Genomic DNA, 26,641 nt, shown 5'->3' on the forward strand with positions numbered 1-26,641 from the left:
TGATCACTCATCTGTACATTCCTCTGATCTTAACTATTAGTTTAACTCATTTATAATTTCTGCTTGTTTAACTTAAATATTAGGTATAATTCTGATAAAAGGAGGGTTATTGACCATGAATTCCAAACAGAAGTGTAAAACTAGTCAACAAGTAAGGTGGTGTAGTCTGAAAAAGGGTCAAATGTCGACAAAGGTCAGTTTAAAGGATTTTGATTTTGGGAGGTAATAGTCACGCTCATCCAGCTCGTCATTTGCGTGTTAGCACTCCACCAATCGGACCGGTCTTTGAGTCCGAGCGCCCGGCTGACGACGGCACGGAACAGACTCGGGTCACCGACCTCGCCAGACTGTCCGACGGCCGATAATCGGGTTGGTGTTTCAGGGCCTTAATGACTGTCCCTGTCCCCAGGTGTACTTCTGGACCTCCAGCCCCTCTCTGCCAGCCAGCGAAGAGGGCTTCCAGCCGATGCCCTCCATCACCATCCGGCCTCCAGACGACCAGCACCTCCCGACGGCCAACACCTGCATCTCGCGTCTCTACGTGCCACTCTATTCTTCAAAACAGATTCTCAAACAGAAACTCCTGCTAGCCATTAAGACCAAGAATTTTGGTTTTGTGTAGAGGTTCGACAGAAATGACTTTAAAAAAATAAAATAAAAACATGTTTACTGTTGTGTAATATTTACCTAGCTCCATTTTTGTAGATTTATTTTTTGTCTATACAATTTTATGAAATTCGACATACTGTCGCTATCTCCCCAGGCGGTAATATTTGTGTTGTGAACACAAACACCTTATTTTTATTTCAATTTTTATTGTTTTTTTTGTGTTAATGAAGAGGTATACAGTCCAGAACATTCCTGCATTGGCACTGTAAAACGTAAAGCCCACAGCCCTGCTCTATTGGCTTCAACTTTTGCATCCCAGGAATGTGGTTTGACAGAAAGCTGTCTGCCGAAACCCAGCCAAAGATGACAGCAGTAGACATATTTAAAAGAAGAAAAGACACACTGTGATTATTAGTTGTTGTTGTTTTTTTTCCTTCCCTAGAAAAGTACTATCACTGACAGTTCACTGCTGCCTTTGTGGAAAGTCCTTTTTTTCTTGTACAGGGGGAGTAGGGAATTTCAAAATAAACTTGGATGCAAATAAGTTGTCTGGTCTGGATTTGTTTGAGAGGTGTCTGCTCACCTGGGCCAAACGTTTGACTCGCTACACACAGTATAGGCCGATTTGAATATTTACTCTACCACAGCTCAGTTAATAGTGCACTGTTTTGTACTAGATCTGTTGAGCCGGGAAGTTTTAATTATTAAAAGTAAAACCAAATATCAAAGAAAAATCTTATAAAGTTGTATGGCTGTAGATTTACTTAAAGAGATGTACTGTCTGACAAAACTAAAGTTTTGCAGAAGGACCATGGAAGTGAATAGGAATGTGGTCATGAAAAAAAATCACATGTAGATTAATACTTAGATACAGGGACGGCTGCAAACTTGTAATGCCGTTATGTTTTCTACCGATTTACTAATGGATTTCATCCATGCTGGGCGCAGCGGATTTGTGCGCAGTCACCCAGCGGGGAGACGCTGGCCTCACTAACCTCACGTCACCGGAGTCGGGTCTCCCCCGCGCTGGACTCAGTTTCACTGAGCCCACTAACACTTTGAAAATGCTTGTTGTGCGTAATTTGGACTGCCACTGATACGCATGTTCTGTATCTGCTGTGGCGCAGAATTCTGAGAAGAAAGTCAGAATTCTGAAGTCTGAATTCAGAGAATAAAGTCAGAATTCTGAATTCTGAGAATAAAGTCAGAACTCAAAGACATTTTTCACCAGTAGCTCTAATCCTCTTCCGTATCTGGTATGGAAGCTGCTTAATCTTTTATCCATGAGGCCCCTGGTGAGAGAGTCTGTTCTGATGGCCCATGACAACATGGGTTCTGCCCCAACAGCACTGTGCTACGCTGGAGACAAGCTCCTCATCCACTTCCCCACGGTCATGATGTGGCCTCACGGTCATGAGCATCGTGGACACGCAATTCCCCAAAGGGGCACTGCAGGGATTTTTGATTGACTTCCATATCTGGTACATGTTCAGAAAGAGGACAGATTTAAAAAAGAATGGTTTCATTTGAAATGGCAGAGATATCCTTAAAGTTCCTAGTAGGGATCCAGCTCCAAAAATGCAGGATTCTACTCCACCTTTCATCACAGCCGGGTTAAAGGTCACTCCTTTTAAACTACATGGTCCTAGTTTAATACTATCACATCAAATGTATTTGCCACATACACAATCATACACAGTTCAATGTGCAGTGAAATCCATTGTGTACCTCTTCCATTTCAATAAAAAACACTAAAGTCCATAAAAATAGTAATATACAACACAAGAAAATTAGATGGGGCCCAAAACTGAGCACAGTTTTCATTGAGCAGACAGACTGCGAGAAGGATGACGCTCCTCCTCATCCTCTCTGAGTTCTCAGCGATAACGCCTCCCTGATGGCAGCAGAGAGACCAGCGAGTTGCTATGGCGACTGGGTTTTCTGAGAAACTAAGTGGCCTTAAGGTAAGGTTGACCAGATTTCTGAGATAAAATCTCTGGACATTTACAGGTAAATACCTCACAAAACAGGTCATGTTTTTATCTTTGTAAACTTTAGTTATTATTATACTTAACCATTCAATCTCATTACTGTGCAATATTTAATACTCAGGACTTTTGATACACCAAACTATATTTCTGCATAATGTGTATACAAACCTTTTATCTCTCTACCACTTTAAATATATGTACATAAATGCTCTTAGGACTGTGTTCCACATTCCACCCTCTTTTTTTCTGCACTACTTACATTTTATATTTTCATATTTTTGTGGTGACACTGTAAATGGGTTGCTTAAATCTCATTGCACAGAGTGTAAAATGAGAATAAAGGCATTCTTCTATTATAAAACATGGACGCTGGCCCAGGGGCGAAACTAGACCTGGAGCTGCACTGGGGCACAAGCCCCACTAGTGGGGTCCATGGGCATGCTCCCCTATGAGAAAAGGTTGCCCAATTTAACATTTAAATGCACCAATATGGTGCATATATTATATCACACCATAAAAACTGTAAAACGACCAATGGTGTGTTAGTCTTGCAGCGCCTGATGTAAAAATCAATAATTTTGATGTCGATTTTTATCAATCTTTTTAACTTTTTCTTACATTTCTGAAGCTTTTTTTCAATGTTTTTAACACTATGTAACACAAACTTATTAACTTTACTTTTACAGTTCTTTTTGGAATTTGTGGTCAATAAATAGGAAATTATACCTAATGTTTGAGTTAGAAAAGCAGAAATTTAGAGTTATTTAGACTAAAATTAAAGGAATGTAAGTTGATGGATAATCACAGACTGGAATATGTCAAATTTTACTCATTCCAGACATACCTAATGTTCTGGTGATAAACATTAGAAACATTAGGGAGCTAACAATGTTGCTTGTATAGCATGTACTTTGATCTGTAGTATGTGTAGTAAGTATTCAGTCAGGATTACACAGCAGACATGGCATGTATGTATGCATTTTCGGTTATATGATTTAATTAAAGAAACTTAATATCTGTTAACCCTTCATTGTATTCATTCAGCCAGTTTATCTTTTCAGACCACTCAGTACAATAATCAAAATATAGTGTTAATTCAAAATTTATTTCAGAAGCAAAAGTACTCACGGTGCAGGAAATTGTCTTTAATAGCAGTCCAAGACACATTGATTAAATATACTATTATATCTTTTAATTAACATAAGAGGTAGGTTTATTTTTTCAACTACTAAAGGAAATCATTCAGTTTATCAGGTAAGAAAATTCAAAATCCCCAAAATTGGAAATGTATGTTTTTTTACTGGACAGGTAGGGTGTGAAAAAAAGTATTCTATAGAAAAGTAATTTCTATAAGTGTTAGACAAATGCAGTGGAGTAAAAAGTACAGTATTTGCCTGTCAGTTGTAGTGGATTATGTTTTTTTTGCTGCATAAAAGGGAAATACTCAAGTAAAAGTACTTCAAATTCGTACTTAAGTACAGCAGGCTACTTGAGTAAAATTACTGATGAGCGTACATTTTAGTATGATATCGTGACAATAGATAGTATCATTCATCAAATAGATTTATAAGATAAAACCTTTTTAATTTACCTCCACTTCCCACAAAATGCCCATTTTGTTGGAGCTGTCACCATTTGTGTTGCCTTCAAAGTATATTCTGAAAAATGGAATTTCATGGACCAAGTTAGGTTGGGAAAGTCTGAACATGAAACCCGAAAACATTGGTCTTTGTTGTTTATGACACTTTGTCAACAATTGATTGCAAATGTGAAACAACAGATGTTTGATTTGATCAATTAAAATACAATACATGAACTTGCATAGGCTGTGAATACACGTTACAGTAAACGTGGCGAATAAAAATATAAGAGAACGAAAACAATTTTCTTTTTGGACACGCTGTAAAAGATGTTCGCAATTTACACTCTCTTAACTCTACAGTACATGCGGCAGTGAAGGCAACGCTTCTCTTCCAGTCAAAACGGAGCCATATGAGGTGAACCTGCTAGCTCGCGGTCACATTGTGGTGGTTAGCTAACGGAGGCATATTATCTTGCGATGATATCGGCTAGCTTGCTGGCCAGTAATCTAACTTAGTTTGTCACCGCGGATTTAATAAGTAATACGTTAACTAGCTAGCTGACTGTCCGGCTAGGCCGATGTTGCTGGCGGAGAAGGGGATGAATTTCTTGTTTTTCATCATGTCGAAGTCGCTCCGTTAATTTTAGCTAGCTAGCACGGCAGGCTAGCGCAGCTAACGGTTATAACTGAGAGCAAAGCGTGACTAATCGGTCTGTTGTTACAAAAACTACAAATGGAGCAGTGGCAGGACGCGGCCTCTCAGCAGTTCAAGCTGCTAACAAATCGTCTGAATGAACTGTTGTCCAGAGGTCTGGGACTGCTGCGCTCCGAACTCGGTGTGGATTTGGGACTGAAGCCTGAGCTTATTCCGCCATGGGTGATCCTCTTAGCGGCATGTAGCGGACTGGTGCTGATGGTCGCTCTGTGGGCCTCAGTCTGCCGGTCTCTCTTCAAGAAACGACCCGCTGTATGCCCCGTAGACGACGACGACGGCGGCATTGAATTAAAGCGGGCTCTTGATAAACCTGGCAAATCCGAGGAACCGAAGAAAAAGAAGAAGAAGGCAGAAAAGGCACGTAGCATAAATTAAAGCAGTCTACACCCTTTCCTAGCTTGATAGCCGTATCGTTAGCAAGGTTGTTAGCAAGTTGTCAAGCTAGCTAACCCCACAGTGACAGTTAAATCTCATGTCATGGCAAAAACGCTAGCGTAAGCTAGCTTGACGCTAGTGTCCGACCAGACTATGCTAGCTAGCCTTAGAGGGTATTAAACTTTGATAGCTTGAAAGGAATATAAAAGAAATGTATCATGTCACTCTTTATTTTGTCTTTACATGTGCTTTGCAGAAAGCCCAGCCGAATGGAAGAGCCGTTGCTGAACCACAGGAAGACGCCATAGTGTCAGAAGACATAGTGCCACATCACCAGCCGCCCCCACCCGGAGTCAAGGCTGAAAAGGTTGCGGAGGTAATTGGTTGTACCAAAGACGTATGGCAACACACACACGTACACCAGCCTAGGTTATGTTTGCATAAATGTTTGCAGTTTGCTACCATTGCTTGCAACTCAAATATTTTTCAGGTACTCTTCTATGTTAAGCAGTCGAGAAAACACAACCCTTTCTCACTGTCACCCTGAACCGATGTAACCAGACCAGCTAGTAGCTACCGGTGTTGGGTTACAGTTTTTAACTTGCAGATGCAGCATAATCCTGGAAGGGGGCTCCTGGCTTAAGAAAAGGCACAAGGTGCAACCTTTCATTGAATGCCACCCTTTGGATACCACAAAGTAACAGACTGTGATCCTGAAGGTGCTGGAGTCAGAAGATGTTATTATGCATACACTAAGAGATGGAAATAGTCTTGAACAAAAAGGACATGTAACATATGGGAGTCTTGGAAAGTGGATGTAATTTCACTTATAAATAGACGTGGCTTGCTGGTTTGATTGACTGCCTATGGTTCAGTCAGCATGGGGCAGCTTGCTCATCTGCTGTTCTTGGAGGTGAAATATAATGTGCTGTATAGTATATCCACTCTAGCCCTTCTCTTGCTTCTTTAAACCCAGTCTCACAATCCCAGATAGTTTATCTTTTCTACTTTATACCCACTATTTCTCATCTAGTTAAAGAAGTCAAAGAAGAAGGCCAAACAGGCTGTAAAGGAGACCAAGACAGTGACTGCAGATGGCAAAGAACCAGAAGAAGGTGAACTAAATCAATCGATCAACATTCATTTATATAGCGCTCGATTTATACTTGATATATTGCAGCAGAATGGGAAATGCCTTGGACTCTCTTTCTCAGCAACATGTGTTTAGTGTGTATTTCAACATTCTTTGCGTCCACTCCTTTATTCTGCCTAATCCATGCCATATTTCCTCACTAATCCCATAATGATACCTTCCAGTATTTTTTGCAACTAATTTCATGCGGCACTCAATGGTTCTTTTCAGGCACGTGGGAAACCAAGGTCAGCAACAAGGAGAAACGTGAGCAACGCAAGAAGGACAAGGGTTCCAGTGATGGCTCAGCCAGTCCTGGAGGGGGGAACACACCTGTGAGCGCTCCCTCAGAGCAGCCCAAGGCCTCTGCAGCCCCCGCATCTGCCGGCCAAAAGAAGAGAAAAGGTGGCTCTTAAAAGACCTCTTAAAACCCTGTCTATTTTTGTTAAGGCTGTGAAAGCCATCTTTGGAGAAGTTTTAAAATTGGAAAGAAGGAGTGAATATGCAACATTATGTTTTTTATTTAACATTTTCATTTGAAGCACAAACCCCTCTGAGATGGGGAGAGAGATCTTTCTAGGCTGTTGTTGTGTTTGATTGGTCTCTTGTTGACACGAGGGGCTATAAATACAGGCTTTAGGGGGAGTTAATTGACTCCCAGAGTGAGTTTTGGCTAAGTGTTTGTGTGTGCTTCCTTCATTAATAGGCTGTTATGAGAAGTGTACTTGGCATATATTGACTTTTTCTTTATTTTTTGTATTCTCTCTTCAGGAGAGTCTGCAAAAGTGAAGCCAGAAAAGGTTGAAGCTGTTGTTTCTCTAGGTAATTATCAGCAGGAAATGCTTCCCTTGTTGACTGGTTAATAATTCAGACGCTCCAGGCATTGATATCTCATCTATGCAAAATAGTTTCATCAATCAGAAGTTCACATGCTTTACTGGGAACTCTCATATTGCATGTCTTGCCAACCTGATCTGTGTTTATTCTGGCTGAGTATCAAGTGTCTCCTCTGGTATTAGTTAACAGCAGTGAGGTGGTAGCGGTGGCGGCTGGTGTGACTGACATGGCTGTAAAGGTTCCGGCTCCCACTGTTGCTTCAAAGACTGGCCCCTGGACAACAAGTAGAGAACCAGCATCCCTCTGGAGAGCGGACATCGATGGTAAAAATGTTTTGCCACTTAAAACTGCTCGGATTCTGTATCCATGTGTTCGTGTAAACACGTTATGGCATTCCATGAAGAAATGACTGCCTGATACCCTGTATATCAGCTGCGGTGTCAGTTAGTGATGCACTGAATTGATAAGCTTGACATTACCGCTCCACATGAAAGTCTTTCTTAGTAACTGTCCTAATCCAACTGTCTGAACTTGATTAGAAAAGCATTGTGAAACAATTTGATGAAAACTTATTTGAGGGTTTGAAGTTGATTCTTGGTCTTGGAAACCAGCTCACCCCAAGGATCCTTTAGTTGCCTGGCTTGAGCTTTCAAACATATCACATGATCTTCATCACATGATCTTCTCAATTCAATAACAACTGTGGGTTACTGGTACTAAATGGACCTTTTGGTGAGATTGACAAGTTAAGATTGGAGATGTAATGACTTTATACAGAAAGATTTGCACCTCTGTTCTCGTTTGCCGGTTCTCAGTTAACGTACAGTAAAGACAACTTACTTCTAAATTCACTGACATTAATTTATTCATCTATTATTTCACCCATGGTCAGTCCATCTTTAGTCTCACTTTGCCATACCCTTCTCCAAAGCGCGCTGGAGGAGCGTCTGGCTACGCCACAAAGCAAGTGCTTTACATCCTGGTTGTCCTGAAACTTCTACTCGTACTTACGAGTGGAAGTTTGGAGGTCCAAATCAGATTTCATTTTAATTTTGTTTTCCAAAAGGCACCTGTGATTTAATTTTAGGAAAGTGTAGTTTTGTTCAAGTAGGGTGCCCTAAAACTAAAAGCAAGATGTAAAACTAAACTAAATTGTTTTGTAGGGGCAACACTTTGTTTTCCCGTTACTACAGTGACTTAACATATGATTGGGCAGTATTGATTGGTATTGTATCAACGGCTGCACACAGCTAGCTCAGTTAAAAAGGAAATGTATGTAATTATCCTGGAAACACTTGACAGGTCTGCACAATGTCAGGGAACAGTTCTTTTAAGTCTAAGCAGATTTTTGATAGCTGAAAAGATAGCATTCATTGTGAGAGTATTGACATCATTGTCTGAAATGTGTGTTTCAGAGTCGTGGACTGTGATTGACAGGGGAGTGCCTACAACAGAGCTAACTCTGGTGTCTTTAACTGGATTGGGTGTTGGCACTGCTGCTGGTAAGTACACGATAAACTGGTGATGTTGCAACTGATGGTTTAACTTGTCTCGCACCCTTAGGCTGCGTTTTACACGTGAGTGGCGATTTTCAAATGTGCAGAACCAAAGTTTTCCAAAATTTCCACTTGCAGTTATTAGACTCGTTTTCAGAGGCAAATTCTCCGTCTTCATGTACGTGTAAACGGGACCCTAGACCAGAGGTGGAAAAAGTACAAAATTATTCTACTTAAGTAAAATTACTATTACGTTGATGAACTTTTACTTAACCCTCATGTTGTCTTTGGGTCAATGTGACCCGTTTTCCTATATCAATATTCTTTATAATTTCCCAAAATAACATGATTGATTCCACACAGCTCTTCAGCAAAAGTACACATGTCTACTTTCATTAATTTTATTTATTGTTTAGTCTTATTCAAGTTTATAGCATTTAACCAAAAAATTGGTTTTGAAATAGTTTTGAGTAAAAGTTTACATATTCCAGTCTGATTATACATCAACATCCATTCCTTTAATTTTAGTCTAAATAATTCCTAATTTCTGCTTTTCTAACTCAAACTTTAGGCATAATTTCCTATAAATGAGGTTTTTTGACTATCAGTTCCAAAAATAACTTTAAAACTGAAGTTAATGGTTTTGAAAACGTCAAAACAAGTGACAAACATAGAAAAAAAGCATCAAAAGTGATCATAAAAGGATAAAAAAAACATAAAAAGTAAAAAAAAAAAAGAAAAAAGTCAAGTCAACTGAAGGGTTCAGGACTTTTTAACAGTGGTGGGTAGTTATACTTTTCTGAATATCTTTATATTTATTTCATTAAATCAGTCTTTTGCGTAAAACAGATTTTAATAACTACTTAAAAAAATAAATAATAATAACACATTAAAAACCTACTCAAATACAGTAATGTGAGTAATTCTAATCGGGTACTCTCCACTAGTTTTCCAAAGCATTGGTTGTGGAAGGCAGGCTGAGTAACTGTTGTTGTGTCCTGGTAGAGCCCCAGCCTGTGAGCGAGCTGCCCTGGCTCAGTCAGCCCAGAGGGGACGATGAGTGGTCTGGACTCAGTAAGCATCATTTGGGATTGTCTTCAATTGCTCTATTTCACTTAATAGTTAAGATTCTCCTTTACATTTGTAACTATTTTCTGATGGTCTTTGTGTTTCTCAGATGGTGGTTCGGCCGATCCTAGCTCCGATTGGAACGCCCCCTCTGAAGCCTGGGGCAACTATGAAGAGCCAACTCCCGAAGCCCCTCCCGCTCCGGAGCAGTCCCTCCCTGAGCCCGCCACGGCAAGCCTGTTGATTGGAGCAGCTGTAAGTGTGACCAGGCTCGGGACAAAACTAAGCATTATGGGAGTTACCTTGAAGTTGAACGCAAAAGTGCATGTAGATAAGATTCCCCGCATTGTCCTGTCGGGATCAAGGATGCTGACACCGCAGGCAGGCGGGCAAGAACTAGTGGCAACGAGGGCCGACTGCAGTGTCTCCTCACTTCACCTTAGCCAAAGAGTTGCACTTGAACACACCGCAAAGACTGAGAAATGTTGTCCAGTCATCGCATAGCATTGTATGCATTGCTTTTTTCACTACCACCAGATGGCGCCAGTGTAAGATTTTCAAATCCTACAATAACAGGCTTTAACTGAGGCACCATCAATTAACGTTGCACTGCGTAAACTTGGTTGGGCTTAGCCCCGCCCACAACAGTTGAGGTCAGGAAGTTATTATAGTTTTACGTTTTTTATTATTTTTATTTCGTTTCTGACTTTTTGTTTTCAGATTCGGTTTAGTTTTAATTAGTTGTTAAAGGGGGTTTACTAGTTTATTTTTTTTAAATGCTTAATTTTAGTTTCTTTGTAATGGGGGTAATTTGTCGGATTCAGAAAGTTTAGAAAAAGTTTGTAATAATTACTCAATAAAAACATACAATTTTTAGAAAAATGGATTCACAATGTAAATCAAATGTAGCCTAATTATGGTCATACATTTATAAACAGTCAACACAAGACGCTCCATTAGGAGCAGAATGAGTTTGACGTGTTCCAGGAGAAAAACCCAAACAGCCAACAGACTAAAGAAGACAGACATGAACAGCTGTTTGAACTTTGTTTAGAGTAGAGTGGCGAACCTTTTGAAGTCAATCGACTCACACAGTTGTGTAGACATCCCAGTATTAACCCACGTTCCGTCTCGCTTTTGGCGTTCTCCATATTTACTAACCAGGTGTCGGGTCGCCTGTGAAAGCAGCCTGTAGTGTTCTCTGTCCTGCTGTTGTCTCAGTCCTGATTCCTGGACCTGTAGTCATACATCCACACACAGAATCGGATTTATTTGCCGGCAATGAGGACACAGACGAGGAATTGTATTGCTTTGTTGTACAATTGAGAGATCTTTGACAAAATTAACATGAACGTGGCAGGATTTCTGTCGGCCACAGTGCCATTTTTGACAACCACATGCCAGCAAATGAAGGTAATCTACACTGTGGCGTTACAGTGAGTAAGCAGAGTTTCTGCAGCTCTTCCTCCAGAATGAAGACTTGTTCCATAACATGTTCAGACTGTAATTGGCGTACTTGCTGCTTATGTTTTTAACATTTCCAAAGTCACGTTTTTATTGATGTGCGTTTGTCAGGAGGATGATGACGATGAGATGGACAAGGGAGAGACTGCTGCTGACGGAGCAGCCAAAACTAAAAAGAAGAAGAAGAAAAAGAAGAAGGCCGCAGAGGAGGGAGGAATTTCTGGCCAGGTAACTGATATTGAGAATACACACACACACACACACACACACACACGGTGCAGAACAGATGTGACTAGGGTATTTGTTTAGCAAATTTTGGAGTATTGAAAATCAAGAAAGCCTGATTGTAGTATGACTAATCACACACTCAGTGTACAAGGCTTTGTTGCTGTGTACTTTGATATGAATATTACAGGGGTGCATCAAACCTGTATGATCCTATAGTAATGTGTTGCTAAGTCCTAATTAGCAAGACATTATTATAAAAATGCATGTTTGTGTCCGTTTGGCATTCAAGAAGCCAGTTTATTCTCTTGCCCCTTGTGATCAGAAAATGTGATATGTTAGTGTTTGACATTTCTAAAGTGTCCTTTTAAATTCACTGCCCGTAAAACGTAGCTTGTGTCCTGTTAAGGGCGACGAGCCAGAGAAGGAGACGCCACCAGCGGCCTCGGTGAAGAAGCAGCCACCTGTTCAGGAGAACGCCGCCGCCGCTGCCGTCCAGCCTGTCAGAGCTGCTGCTGTCGAGGTCAGTGGTGCTAATCTAGTGCAGGGCTTTGAGTAGTGTCAGTGTGTGTGTTATAAGACAGGCCATTCAGTCAAATTACATTGAGAGTAATTAGTAAGCTTTAACAATTGTTTCAGAAATAATTACAATAACGACATAATTCTTTTACTCACATTTTTTCAAACAAATTAATTATTTTTGTTGTTGAATTCCAGGATATTTTTGGTATCACCAACACCTCTTTATTAACATGAGACATTTTTTCTTACTTGTTTATGTTGTTGGCTCATCAACAAAAATGACATTACCAGGCATACGCCTTAAGACCTTAGCTAATGTTAGCAATAAATTGTGGTTAAACAAAGAAACACAGATTTATGTAAAAAAGACAATCATGTTATTTTTACAGGCCTATCTATGTGAACGTACCAAGACTAACCATGTTTCCTTTTTTCTTATAGGCAAGAGTGGAGCAACCAGTTAAGGACAACGTATCCCAGAAACCCCCTGTCACACAAGTGCCACAGAAGCCAACTGATGGAGAGCCCACTGCCAAGCAGAACAGCCTTTCTGCTCCTACACAACAAAGTAAGCGCATTTAAACCTTCGTTAAATATTCAAGTGTTGCCAGATATTTCAGAGAGGCTGTGTTGTGTTGGTAAGTAGTTGATGGAGGTGGAGGAAGTGACTGAGGTTTGAGGAACTTTATCGCCAGACGTCAGGTCTGTCATTTTTAAATGCCCATCCCTTAACCCCCCCCCCCGCCCCTTAAATAAGCTGGAAAATGCTATGACCGACATTAGGGAAATGGGGATATGATCTACGGATACACCTTAAAATATCTATAATCTTGCATATATTTATACAGTCTTTATGTCTCATATTTTTTCCAATTATCGGCCATCTTTTACGACGTCCAACCACTGCTTCTTGATACTGTGTTATTGTAGCTATTGTTGTGTTGTTACGGTTTCTTTCTTGGTCCTAGTCAGACTGTCACGGTTATTTGTCCCTATTGCACATAGTTTGGGTGTCCCATTACCTTGTGACAGCATCACATGTCCTAGATCCATTAAAGTATGTGATGTCATTTTAGTCACTTATTGGTGTTTGTGAATTCATATAAAATACAAAAAAATGATTTAGCAGTAATCCCTTCCTTGTAGTTTCACTGCTACAACACACACTAGTTGACCATAGTCTCCGAAAGAACTACTTCCTGTTCTGCAGGTATTCCACAAGTGTCCCTCTATTAGAAGAAATCTCCCAGCTAATCCTGCCTTGTACTGACCAAAGTTGAAGAGTTATCTAGCTGATGGGATCTTACCTAGCTACTGAGCATGTGTGACTCCCAACAAAGATAGTATAGAAGTTAGATGTCTCACTCTGGAGCTAAAACAGAGACCTAAACACACAGGGTGAAAATGAGATCTGCAGCAAAGTACGGTACAACAAAAATGATGTTTTTCTTTTTTCTCAAAATGAAACCACGTAAACTTATTCTGGTACAACCTCAAAATACAATAATGAACGTGAAAATGAGCAGAATATGGGCGCTTTGATATCTTGTTAAAACGGTCTATGTTGAATTTGGTAACATAGGCCATCCTACTGAACGGTTTTCTTTCAACGTTAGTTTATCTTGCTTAAAACTTACTGCTTCTATTTTCTTCAAATTAATTTAGATTAATTCAACTTCCCTATCTTTCCTGGCCTTGTGTTCCCTGCAGCATCCTAAACCTGAGCATCACTCTCAGCCATCATATTCGATTAAACCCTTTTTTAAGAACAATAACAGAAGTTAGTTAAATCTCCTCAGCGGTGAACCACATTGATTTGAGATCCTCGTGACTTGAAATGGCCTTTGTGAATAGTTAGATGTATAGAACCATTTGAGTCACATGTTTAGAGTTGTGTTACTAATCTCCCTTTTGTGTTTCCACAGAAAAACCTGAGGAGAGCCAAGCGCCTAAGCTGGCAAAGAAGAAGAAGGCGAGGAGAGAAACATGAGACTGAGTCCATTCTGCAGACCTCTGTATGCAAAAGACTTGATATCCTGTTTATGCAACACCTTTTGTGACAACAACTTTGAACTAGGGTCTTCGTGATGGACTTAAACCTTAAAACCTAGTCTGGAAAGTGAAAGAACTTTTATACCTGCCAAGCTCAGTCGATGAATCGTTGAAAACTGAACCTAGATGCAGTGCAATCTAATGTAATGCGTTGTTAATGATTTTTAAGTATGCATTTGATACTCTTGACTGTGTTCTAATTCCACTGCATCAAGTTAACTGATTGAAAGCGCTGTGTCGTAGTAATTAGATGTAGAAAATACTGATCATGTTTAGAAATGTGATTTTGTGGTGGTAACGACTGGAGTTTACTGTGTAGAGTGAAAACGGTTAACATGCTTCAGGTCACTCAACACTATGCCCTAATGTTAAATTGGCTCTTGCTTTGGCAGTCATCTTATTAATTATTATTTTTTTGCTCTTACATTTGAGTCAAGAGACCGGTACAGTGATCGCAGTTTGGTGAAAAAGAGCTGAGTGATCAAATGGTTATTTTAGGACGACGGCTCAACTGGGTGTAAACCTTTGACAAATGAGACGGGAGCATCATTGTGTGCAGAAAGGGAAACCTGTGCACTCTGTATTTTTGCATTCTTTTCTGAGACTACAATATTTCAGTTGACTCAGTCCACCTGGTTTGTCCCTGGTCTGTTTTTCGAGACAACCGTTTCCTCGCTGTTTTTACTATCTGTGACTGCTTTGTGGCCAGAGCCGTGTGGGAGCCTGTGATTGTAGATGTACCATCGCAATGTCGTCCGCCCCTTCATGATTTTCCACCTGTGGTTGATTTAAAGTCTTCACTACCTTTTTGTAAAATCTGTTTGTAATAAAAGAAAAGCTAAAGCCATATGTAAAAAGACTAAATAAAGGCCAGTTTTTCTATATTTTTTTATTTTTTAAAGGTCATAAACCACTACTCTGTAACGTGGACTGTAAAATCAGTAGACCAAGCAGCAGTGATGTCCCCATTTGTTTGTGGACTGCTGTTTTGAAGCTTTGAATTTGTCAATTTGAACCTGACGTAGCAAAGTTCTGACAAGAGGTGTTTATGGTTACCATAGCTCTGAGCTAACCCAGAACTACGCTCAAGAGGGACGGTTTCCGATATTCAACACATTTGAAGCGATCCATCCAGTTGGGATTTATCAGCGGGTGGCGCCATTATTTGCATGTAACGTTAGGGCAGTACACACATCGGCAAACTTTCCATTAAAAGACCCCTAAACTTTAAAAAAGTCCAATCACTTAGCAATTACAGTACTCTATGAAGCAGTTGCGCTCAGCATTAAGGCAAGCCACATTTGACCTCATAAGTATAAGCAAAGCAGCTTTATTTGTATATGGCACATTTCAGCAACAAGGCAATTCAAAGTGATTTACATGAAATCTATAAAAGCAGTTAAGAAAAATACGTTCAGCGCTCAATAAACCTACAGTAGTATTTTGAAATCAAGTGAGCCGTAGTAACTAATAAAATATTTAATGAGAGATGCAAAAAAAAAAAAAAAAACTCAAGAGGGGCTTTATCTGGGCACTCTCCAATGCATACTCCAATTAAAATAGAAAGAAACTAAAACACTTAAAAGGAGAAAAAAAAGAGACAAAAAGCCAAAACTAAAATTACTCAAAATATCAAATCAAAGTGTTAATGGTAAAGCATTTCATAGCACTGAACCTTTGTCATTTGAACCAAACTGAAGTTGAGATGTTTGACAGATAGGAGGCATGAGTTTGTAATTATTTCAACTGGCATATTTAAATGAATTTTGTAACAGTAAAATAAAATGAAGTATCTTTAGAGATATGTATATAGAGTGTACATAACCGATATGACACACTACTAAACAAGAACATTTTCAAATGGCAGTTCAAATTGAAAAACTTGCCGACCCCTGGCCTATAGGCTATTTACAATAAAACAAACTATCGGGGTTTTATGTTGAAACAGGAAGTCATAGTTCCCTGACGCTAGCTTGACGCTAGCTTGACGCTAGCAGATAGCGAATCCTGCTATGGCCCCGACAAGACCCGCCCTTCAATTGCATTCACACAGTACTATTGGCTAGGCGTCCATGCTTACATGTACAGTTCCTATATACTGACCAATCCCGTAACCCTAACCTTAACCATTCGAAGTGAAATGCCTAACCCCAACCAATCGAGCTGCTTCGTAGGGCGGGACTTGGCATGGCAACAGTGGGATTCGTAATTTGAGCCGCTCAGGTAAGGTGCTCACGGTAAAAAAAAAAAAAAAAAAAAAAAAATGTAAAGGACAGGTCAGGCAGAGGCAGTTGGATCCAGTTTGTCATTAGTGAGACAGACTGGACGCTCAGCGGACGTTGATAGGAAAGCACGAGCTCTTTCTTTTAAACACCGACACCTTTTCTTAAGGCTCGCGCGGTTGTAAGCAGACAAGATGATGCTCTCCCCGTGGGACCGCTGGTACTCCACAAGCTGCTGTCTGTGCTGTCATGTCCGCACAGGAACCATCATCCTGGGGGTCTGGTACATGGTAAGCACCGCCTATCGCCTGCCACTCACTGCGTACATATATAGGCTATCAGACCATAGACAGTTAAAGAAATCACCAGGCACTCACCATCAGTTAAAATGACCTCATTACAAAGCATTTATTGGCCGACTGTGTGCAACATTTCAGAAAAATGTTATGAATTTTTTTTTTAATGATTTCTATTATTATAAAAACCTCAACTCTAATTTACAGAAAATGATTTAGTTTTAATATATAGATAGATTTAAGATCAAGATTTAAGATTTCTTTATTTGTTATTCCACAGTACACTGTAGTACCAAATTATATGAATACAGCACATAAACAATTAAAAACACTGTAGAAAAGTTGAGATATTAGCTATATACATGAAAATATATAAATGCTTAAATGGGTGTGCAGAGTCTGTATACTGAGAAATATAAATATAAACATACCAAGTCTAAAAAATAACTGAAAAATATCTAGATATTGAGGCCTAGAGTTTTAAGTATAAATATCTATATTTAAAATAGTGAGTCAGAGAATAAGGTGCAGTCAGAACAGGTACTAAGGTGCATTCAAAGAAATAACTATATTAAAGAGACATTGCATGAACAAATAGGCCTACCGGCAAACTTTAAAGTAATATTTAAAGTAGTAGTATTATTAAGTAGTATTTTCATTTGTTATACTGTAAGTTACTGAGATGAGGCGTAGAGGAGGGTTGTCTGTATATAAAAATGTCCCCTGACTGAGTTGGAGTTGGATTTGTCCTCCACATAATTCGATTTTTACAACATTATATTGCTAAATCAATACAAGTATGCCCTCTGTTTTGTGTAAAGATCAATGTGGGTTATCTCTTGAATGCATCCCTTTGTTAATCTCAACTTGCAGGAGACGGTTAGCTAAACCGAACACCTTGTGTGGAAAAATCCACTCTCCGCTCCCTATCAATAAATTAGCACGTGGCCTCCTCAGGTAGCAGGTTCTGGGTCAGACCTGTGGATTGCAAAGACTTTTCCATTGCATTCATCTGATCAATGGGGATGCATGAGTCATAGCACAATAAGCTGAGCTGGCCACACCAATACAAAGGCTCATGTACAGTATGTGCCTGGACATAGAGCTCATTTACCATAGTTACACTATCACTAGGAGAAGGTAATTATTAGTATTTGGATTTCCTTGTGTTACTCAATTTGGAGATCTTTCCATTTCATCTGTCTTTTTGTTCTCACTGTTCCACTGTTTCCTGCTCATCTTGCCCCCCTGCTTCTGTCCATAATGTTGCCCTTTATCTACCCATATGTCCTCTGTCTCTAAGCTCATCAATGCGGTGGTGTTACTCATCCTGCTCACAGCGCTCAATGATCCTGAGCAGTACCACCTGACCAGCGCTGAGTTGGCTAATGACCTAGATGTCATGGATGACGCCAGTAAGTAGCCCAGAAGGCCAACACATACATAAGTTCCCATGTGGTGTAGTCTCACAATACCACTAATGGATATTATTATTTATTTATCCCAATGTCTTAACAGTTGTTATTACATCAACAGGTTTTCTGCATTGTGTGGGAAACCTCCACTGGCCTCTTTAGTGCTTCTGTTGTACCTGAAACTAAGTCTCCTTCAATGACTGTCACACATGACTTAATCTGTGCTTGCTGCTTGACACTCTCAGTAGGGCTGTCAACTGACTAATGGAATGATTAATTGTGTAGTTAGAGGGACCTCACACATTTGTCTAGACAACGGTCAGCACTTATTTTTAAATCAAACACCCAAAACCGCAGACATGTAAGCCTAATATCCCATCTGTGCAGAGCATTTGAAAACCTTTCTTAACAGAGCAGGTGTACACTGGAACAGTCTGACTGGAGGTGGGCCACAGCACATGCTGCTGGTAGCCTCTGATTGGGAATGGCTGTATTGTCCCAGTTCCAAGGGCTGGGCCGGCCGCTGCCACCCCTGCAGGAGAAACACGGCCAGCTTGAAAAATGACTGCTGTTCATCGGAACAATTAGTTATTTTAGCACTGTTTAACTTTAGATTTGACAAACATCAAGCTGTTGGAGTTGTTTTGTGTTATGCCACTTCATATGGGTTTCAATATGCCGCTAATTCCTCTGAAAAATACATCAGAAAATCCACTGAAAGTATTTTAGTATTTATGTACAAAATAAACAGTTCTGGACCTAATACTGAGCCCTGAGGGACTATGTCTATGCCAAGGTAGATGAGAAGATTTCCAAGTTATTTATTGTCAACATTTATTAGAAGATTTTAGTATTTTGATTAGGACAATGCACATTGATCAACATTTCTTTAAATGCGCCACTGTTCCTAGTCCTAGCATGCATGTTTTATCGTGGGAGGAAACCCATGAACAACAAGGGGAAACAAGGGAAGAACATGCAAACTGCACAAGGAAAACTACAAATTCTTGTTTTAACATTTCTCTTTGTATCCAAAAAAATAAAAATCAATGAGTTAATATGTTAGTTAGTGAGCTTCAGAGGTGTTGGTAGGCAGAAGTACAGTCACTAAGTAGCCCCATAACTCCAAATAAAGGCTGATGTTGTTTTGAATCTGCTTGACGGGTAAATAGGCTTCTTTTTTTGCAAGCAACTCACATATCAACTTAAAAGGAGATAATAGTGTTGTGTTCACAGATTTGTATCCACTGCAGTAGACCAAACAACTCAGTTTCAGTTTAGAACTGTCATCTATTGATGGCATTTTAATTGTTTTTTGATTAGAGTCTGACTCTTGCCCCTTCAACACTTAGCTATGTTATACTCAGGGTAAAAAGGCATCATATATTGCCTCTCTGTACACGTTCAAATCCTATATGGGCAAAAGTGATTCAACCTGTGACTCAGAGCTACAACATATTCATTGTGAGTTTATAATAGATATACGTGGAGTTTTAATGGGCTACATAACATAGAAATGTCAAGTAGAATTCACTCTTCGGTCACTAATACAACGATCACTTCTGTTATATTGATTTGAGGTTACGATGACATAGAGCTAATGACAGATGTCTGGTTGACAGATGCAGCATCCTATAAATGTTCTGTGCGTACGTTTTTTTATTGTATAGATCAGCTGAACATGATGTTGTGAACATTTTAAGAAATTAGATTTGGAATTGATTGTGCCTCAACCAAATTGCCCATGCACTGATTATGACTGACTTGTAACCACACCTTTCTCTGCTCCAGACATGTGCATTGCCTCGGCGATCTCTCTGCTGATGATAGTTATATGTGGGATGGCAACGTATGGCGCATACCAGGTAAACAAAATGATTCATTTGACTTTTGTTCACATTCCTATACTTTCACAATGCTGCTGATTACAATTAAATGTACAGGGTATTTGATCTTCCCTGATTTTGTTAGTTAGATCAGATCATTTTCATAACAGAAATGGTTTTTAAATTATTCAATAGGCCTTCACGATTCAGGGAAAAATATGAGCCAAGGTGGAGGCTGGGGGTGTGGCCTTGACCAACTGCCACTTTGCTAAATTGAAAGCCATGATGTCTCTCTCTCATGGGCAGGACAAATATTCTGGGCGGGCATAGCAGAGAAAGGGGAGGTAACCTTGCCCCTTATGACCTCACAAGAGGCCAGATCCCATCTGAGCTTTCAAGGCAGAGCAGGATACCCAGGGCTCAGTTACACCTATTGCCATTTCTAGCTACTGGGGGACCACAGGCAGGCTGGGGGAACTCATATTAATGTTAAAAACCTCATAAAGTGAAATGTACATGACATGGGACCTTTTAAACCTATTTTATACAGTCTATATTTCAAACTCACAGATAAAGTAGCGTTTGGGATACCGTCGGTTCGTAGAATTAAATGAGGACAAAGTCATTTAAAAAAATAAATGAACATTTAAAAAAAACATACTTACTAAGTTATTTACAAATTAAAATGTGAATAAACATCGTGATTTTATAATGATTAATTGTGCAGGCCCACTGTTCAAAAAAAGGTTTTAATGTTGCCACGCTACTGCTTGTGTACACTTCATCTATTTTAAAAGTCTAAAACACAACAAATTCAAATACCATGCCTGCATTTCTATTATTAATATACACACTGTAATTTCCATGCGAAACAATTCAAGCTTTCTGTTTGCAGTGTTGGTTAAAGAGCTCAGCTTGTTTCTTTGCTTTCTGATGAATATCTCCTATCCTAAATATCTAAAAGGCGTTACTCTGTTTCAGCTGCGTGCTGCCTGGATCATCCCATTTTTCTGCTACCAAATATTTGACTTTGCCCTCAACACCCTGGTGGCTGTCAGCATCGTGGTTTACCCGAACACCATACGGGATTACCTGGAGCAACTGGTAAGAAACTTTAGGTGTTTTCAAATGAAACGTCAGTGAGATTTAACAACACAACATGATTGACTTCTTTTGGTTTGTGTAAGCATTTGACTGGTCATTCATAATTTCACATGTCAGTGTTAATGATCCACAATTAGAGATGGTTCTACTATCTACTAAGATCTACTGCATGTGTTTCTCTGATCCCGTGCAGCCTGATAACTTCCCCTACAAAGAGGAGATCGCTGCTCTCAATGATGTGTGCTTGGTCCTCAACGTGCTGCTCTTCATCAGCACCATTCTGGGCTTCAAGGTAATGTTTTCTCATCTTAATTTGCATGTCTTCTCCATTTTTTAGCTGCACTGATAGTTCTTAGCAAGCCTGCCAGGCTAATATTTCCAGCGCAACAAATTGTCTTACAAAAGAAAAAGATTTACAATGCAGACAAAGGCACCTGATTGGTATCTACCTTTCTGTACAGATGTGACTTGTAGACACCAAGTATCTTTTTTGGAGCCCCATGGAGTGTCCTGTTAAATTGTCTTGGAAGGTTTTTGGCTTCCCAAAGCAGACATTTTTTACTTTTAGTTAATGCCAAGTTAGTAAGTAACTGAGTAACATTAAAGGTCCCATGGCCCCTTTATGAGGTCATAAGGGGCAAGGTTACCTCCCCTTTCTCTGCTTTGCCTGCCCAGAGAATGTGGCCCTGCCATGACTGAGAAAAACATCATGGCTTTCAAACGAGCAAATTAGGAGACCACTAAGGTCTATATAAAAGAGACTTCAGATACAGTATTAGGGGACCATTAAGGTCTATATAATACAGATTTTGGATACAGTATTAGGGAACCACTAAGGTCTATTTTAAAGAGACTTTAGATACAGTATTAGGGGACCACTAAGGTCTATTTAAAGAGACTTCAGATACAGTATTAGGGGACCACTAAGGTCTATATAAAAGAGACTTCAGATACAGTATTAGGGGACCACTAAGGCCTTTTGTATTCTGTAATAACTAAAGCCCAACCAATAAAGGATTTTTTAAGGCCGGCACCGATACGAATATTAAATTGGTTATTTAAAAATCTGATGTGCCAATATACAGTATTAAAAAAAAAAAAGTATTCACAAACGCGTAACAAAACGTAAACAGATTTCCCTGACATTAGTTATTATTATAGTAGTTATTTATGAGTTCTCACTAAAATCATATTATAATAATTTGTTTCATTGTCACAACAGAACAGAGGAACATCAAAATATATTAAAGTTGTGATAAACAGAATGTATAAAATACAAACTTAAGATTTGAAACAAAGTCCTTTTGAACAAAAACGTTTTTGTTGACGTTGTAGAGCGCCCTCTGGTGGACAAACTGTGCAAGACAACACTCATAACCTGGTTGACCGTTTTTTTTTTTATCTGCCATTTTAAATACCAATACTGATAGATCGGGAAATACCTAATATCGGCCAATAATATCGGCCCACCGATATATCGGTTGGGCTCTAGTAATAACCAATGCCAAGTCCGAGATTAGCAATAAGACCCATGGCTTCTTTTAATAGCAGCGGGTATGCTTTTGGTTTGACTTTCATAGATAAAGGAAATTCTAGATTGGAAAACCCGGGTAACACTTTCAGAATCTATATTTGGATCAGAAGTTTTGTGACGATGTTTCTGACTGATGGACAGTGATGTCAGTGGACTGGGAGCTAAATTGAGTGATCTCTTCTTACTGCAAATAGATTTCTGCTTATTCTTGTGGAGGTTGTTGGAATAACCTAGCTGTCAGAGCATTAGAGGGACTTTGTAATTGGTTTATTAAAGAAGAGAGAGAGCTCCGTCTGGCTTTGGTTTGTGTTGGGGATGGATTTAGCAGATGGTGTTGTGTTTGGCCAGCGAGTTCCAGTAGCAGGCTGCCTGCTGAGAGCCAGTTACAGGATGACAGAGAACAACAGGAACTTGTTTTTGCTTCTCTAAAGTGATGTATTCAACAAGTGTGTGAATGGATAAGTATCTGTATTTTATGTGAGTTTCTTTGAATAACATCATTTTTTTTGCCATCTGTGTCTGTGTGCAGTAAATATAGAACAGGACTCTTACAGCACAGCTTCTCTGGGTATGAGATGACCTAAATATATTACATAATACTAACGTAAAAGCCTTTCATATACAGTAACAAGACTATATACTGTGAGGCTGCACTTAGGCACAGCGATGCTTTGAGCTAAATGCTAGCAGCAGCGTGCTAACATGCTCCCATTTGAAAGTTTAGTTATAATGTTTACCACTCTTTCCGTCTTCTTTTAGCCTGTTAGCATGCTAATTAGCTCAAAAAACACAAAATACAGCTATGGCTGGTGGGTAAGTTGTTGATTTAGTGGGTATTTAGCATCATCAGCTAAAAAAGAAATCCCCAAATGTATTACAATTAATTAGGGGTTTCACAATTTCTATTAAATTGACCGAAATAAGTTTTCATATTGACTATGAAAGGAGAAACAACAAAGCTGGACAGTCCTCCTTTTTCTCTGAAGTCATTGCTGTCCCTATTAAAAAATATTGTTTAAATTGAAAATGTAAATGAACCGTGACCTTGAAATTAAGAAAAAAATGTAATTGTGGATTTGGAGAATCAAGACACCCTTAGAATTAATCCGAAGAGAGAAAATCCATGGTAATCCATTAAATAGTTGTGGACAGACTGCATTGCCATTCATAGAGTCATGCCACTTGTGTGGTTAACAATCATTCTAAGCTGTCACACAAATATGGTTATATTAATTAAATAATGTCAGTGTTTTTTCTATATAACGGAAATGATGCAGTTCAAGCTTCTTATCTGGGATTTTGTTCTCTTCCTTTCTGATATCAGGCCTACCTGATAGCATGTGTGTGGAACTGCTACAGATATGTGAGCGGCCGGGGTTCATCTGAAATCCTGCTCTATGTGACGACCAATGACACAACGGTAAGTCACCCCTGCTGATCTATATTTGTCACGGCTAACAGAAGCAGCACAGGCAGGGAGGACCCCAATGCAGACCCAAAGGCAGGCAGATTCAGGGAGGAAACTTTAATATTAACAAACAGGCTTACAGGCAGGTGATGGCAAGCAGGCAGGAACACTACTGGGGAACATACAAGGGAACCTAAGCAGGTTATCTGTCAAAAAGCTGTTGACAACGTCAGGTTTACCGTATATGCTGGCTTGGGTGATAAGGGAACAGGTGTGTTAGTGGGAAAGGATGCACTGGGGATTGCAAATGGGAAACAGGTGAGGAAATGGGGACAGGAAAAAAGTCGGGGGACCTTCTGGCAACGGATGAAAAATGGCAGGTCTGGGGAAATGAAGGAAAAAACATGGTCAAAAAAAACTCACTATGATTACTTCATAGTTTAAAATTATGGATTTAAAGATAAGGAGGGCCGTATCATACCCTGTATTTTGGTCATTGTCAAGCAATCCTGTGAAAAGACCGAAACTAATCTAGTCTGTTTCTCAATACCTATGTGTAGGTCTGGGTACAGAATTCAAACCACATTGCCTCTAAAGCAGAGATCTTCAACAGGGGGTCCGGGGCCGGGCGGCGGGGGGGAGTACTTCAGCTGTGCTTCCACCCAATATAGTCCCAAATCCATATCTGCCTAGGAAATTGTCTTATTATATAGTCTTAATAGTCTTATTCTGCATAGCTATTTTACTCGTGAATATGCAGGAGTCTTGTTGACTCACTTTTACTCACAACATGCTAACCGGCAACATAGGATTTCATTCACAATGCTAAGCTAACTAGCGGCGGCGCTGCCGGTGTTGCACAGGAGTAAAACACTGCATGTACTGTGACAAAAAAAATGCATTGGCCCACCTATCTACTGACGGTGGCGTGTTCCTTTTAAAGAAAACCAGTAGAACCAGCATGTGTAGTGTGCAGCTAAACAAATACTTTTGTCAGTGTTGTCAAAACAGATAAAGAGGTTAAAATGTCTTACTAGCAAACCAAATGATATTCATGTTGACAGATATAAATTAAATGTAGTAGTGAGAAGTATATAACCAAAATCATCACTCTGTGTGCAATATGTTACCACATTTACAGCCCTTCAAGCTCTCCTTTATGTCTAATTGTCATAAAACAAGAGCTGATCTTGAATTGTTGCTTTCTTCCACTTACAAAGGCAACGAAACAACCTGCAGAAAAATGATTTACTTATTCAATCCAGACTGCGTTTTCATCGTCTGCGTAGCTTCCCTTGCTCAGGCCAGTCTGGCAACTGTAAAGTCATCATGTTGGGAAGTTGAGGAAGGAAGTTAAAAATGGGCCGTCGTAGAAGTAGTAGTTTTACACAGGACTGCACGGATCAATGAACAGACCTGGTCAGAGAGATGAGGCGCCATGCTGGCAAAGCCATTATAACAGGGGCTGAGGCCCAGTGGAGTAACTGGGCTTTGTGTGGGTCTCCTGCTGGTGTCCTGTTGCTCAGGCCTGGCCCCCTAAGTCATGTGAACATCGTACACACACCCATATTATAACTACTCATACTTTTGGAGAAGAAAAGTTAGGCTGTAGACACACTAATGATCTGTTTCGACGATCACAAAATGCGTTTTTTCAGCATGAACACAGCTGTCAGTAGCTGGCTCTAATACCTTGCAGTATTTTGGGATTTCACGGGTATTTTGAGAAACCTGTACTCCTCAGTTTTCCGATTAAGACTCCTCTGAGTTTAACAATCCAGCACACTTGGCAGCTTTATACACTGTGTGGCTTAATCATGTTCAGGGCTTTTAAAAAACAGATACTCCTGATGACTGTCAAGAAAGGAGCAGTAAAGGTGCTTGGATAGCTCAGTGGGTAGTGGCGTCCTATCAAAATAAAGGCGTAAAATGCCCCAAAAACTATTTAAAAAATAAACAAATAAAAAGACAAAAGAAAGGAACAGAAGCCCACTCTCTAACTCACTGACCTCATTATTGAGTACCAGATAAAAACAGCAGTTTGCCCCGCTATATCCCAACATTAGCCTCACCTCTGCATGTGTGCTTTATGAATTAGAGCCTGACATATTTAGTTAGAGCTCCCTACAGACCACAGCTAGGTTTGTGGCTTTTAGTTAGCAGCTTGCATGGCTTTACATCACATACACAGCACTTAGGTCAAAGGTCCACTAATGGGTTCCATATGAGCCGAATTTCTGCACATACAGAAAAGACCCGTACACCCACACGGTCAGGTAAACTGACTCGCCGACGGATTTGTCACACACTACCATCTGACACGACGTCATTGGAAAAGTGCAGGCACTTAAAAAAAAAAAAAAAACTGGCGGATGATGGGATGAACCATCGGTGTATCATAGTAGTTTTAATGGAACAAATGTAAAATGTCAGGTGTTTCTTTTTTTTCAGTTTTCATAAGATAGATAGATAGATAGGTGGATCTTTATTGGCACAGTATGTATTTACATAACAAAACTTTGATGGAGCAATCCAGTTTGCAGCATTAAAATACAAGATAAAATGTAAAAACATATGTACACTCACACCCACAAACCTCAACCAAATGACCACATTATTACCCATACTAGAAATAAATACTTATGATATAAATAAATACTTATATTAAATACTTATAATATACATAGGGAGCCATGCCCACAAAGTTATTGGTCAGAGTCATTATTGCATTAAGCCTGTATTTACAGTGTTGGCATGAGTGTGTGCGT

The 26,641-nt window shown here is 39.7% G+C and overlaps 3 protein-coding genes across 15 annotated transcripts in view; all 3 read left to right on the forward strand.

The window, feature by feature from the left end:
* ubr5 (ubiquitin protein ligase E3 component n-recognin 5) overlaps nt 1-661 on the forward strand; it is a 40,819-nt gene extending 40,158 nt beyond the window's left edge. For 11 of the 12 annotated variants that reach the window (XM_034875260.1, XM_034875262.1, XM_034875266.1 and 8 more), the window contains one exon: nt 410-643. In XM_034875260.1, the coding sequence (XP_034731151.1) occupies nt 410-622 (213 nt within the window). In that variant the 3' untranslated portion in view covers nt 623-643. Of the gene's footprint in view, nt 1-409 lie in introns of all 12 variants that reach the window. The other variant, XM_034875259.1, reaches the window with a different exon arrangement.
* Nucleotides 662-4,564: 3,903 nt separating this feature from the next.
* On the forward strand, nt 4,565-14,952 carry LOC117946849 (protein LYRIC-like). 2 transcript variants are annotated; one of them, XM_034875271.1, is made up of 14 exons: nt 4,565-5,254; nt 5,529-5,648; nt 6,306-6,387; nt 6,636-6,809; nt 7,176-7,226; nt 7,424-7,564; nt 8,657-8,743; nt 9,743-9,811; nt 9,915-10,060; nt 11,381-11,497; nt 11,904-12,017; nt 12,458-12,584; nt 13,366-13,367; nt 13,942-14,952. In XM_034875271.1, exons 1-14 carry the CDS (start codon nt 4,916-4,918, stop codon nt 14,074-14,076), a joined length of 1,704 nt encoding a protein of 567 aa, XP_034731162.1. In that variant the 5' UTR covers nt 4,565-4,915; the 3' UTR covers nt 14,077-14,952. The 2 variants fall into 2 exon arrangements, with proteins under 2 accessions (XP_034731162.1, XP_034731164.1); XM_034875273.1 differs by lacking the exon at nt 13,366-13,367 and having other exon boundaries at nt 4,567-5,254.
* The window catches only part of LOC117946850 (lysosomal-associated transmembrane protein 4B-like), a 21,256-nt gene continuing 3,511 nt past the window's right edge, over nt 8,897-26,641 (forward strand). The window contains exons 1-7 of the mRNA XM_034875274.1: nt 8,897-8,907; nt 16,070-16,580; nt 17,890-18,001; nt 19,793-19,866; nt 20,809-20,931; nt 21,125-21,223; nt 23,790-23,885. Coding sequence (XP_034731165.1) covers nt 16,485-16,580; nt 17,890-18,001; nt 19,793-19,866; nt 20,809-20,931; nt 21,125-21,223; nt 23,790-23,885 — 600 coding nt within the window. The 5' untranslated portion in view covers nt 8,897-8,907; nt 16,070-16,484. The remainder of the gene's footprint in view (nt 8,908-16,069; nt 16,581-17,889; nt 18,002-19,792; nt 19,867-20,808; nt 20,932-21,124; nt 21,224-23,789; nt 23,886-26,641) is intronic.

The sequence above is a fragment of the Etheostoma cragini genome, chromosome 6, assembly GCF_013103735.1.
Source record: "Etheostoma cragini isolate CJK2018 chromosome 6, CSU_Ecrag_1.0, whole genome shotgun sequence".
Taxonomy (NCBI): domain Eukaryota; kingdom Metazoa; phylum Chordata; class Actinopteri; order Perciformes; family Percidae; genus Etheostoma; species Etheostoma cragini.

What these genes read in the sequence shown, in the direction of transcription:
- LOC117946849 (XM_034875271.1), top strand. Translation starts at nt 4,916, where the DNA reads ATGGAGCAGTGGCAGGACGCGGCCTCTCAGCAGTTCAAGCTGCTAACA. An exon ending in TGGCAAAGAACCAGAAGAAG is followed by an intron (nt 6,388 to 6,635) that starts GTGAACTAAATC and finishes GGTTCTTTTCAG; the next exon opens with GCACGTGGGAAACCAAGGTC. An exon ending in AGGGAGGAATTTCTGGCCAG is followed by an intron (nt 11,498 to 11,903) that starts GTAACTGATATT and finishes TGTCCTGTTAAG; the next exon opens with GGCGACGAGCCAGAGAAGGA.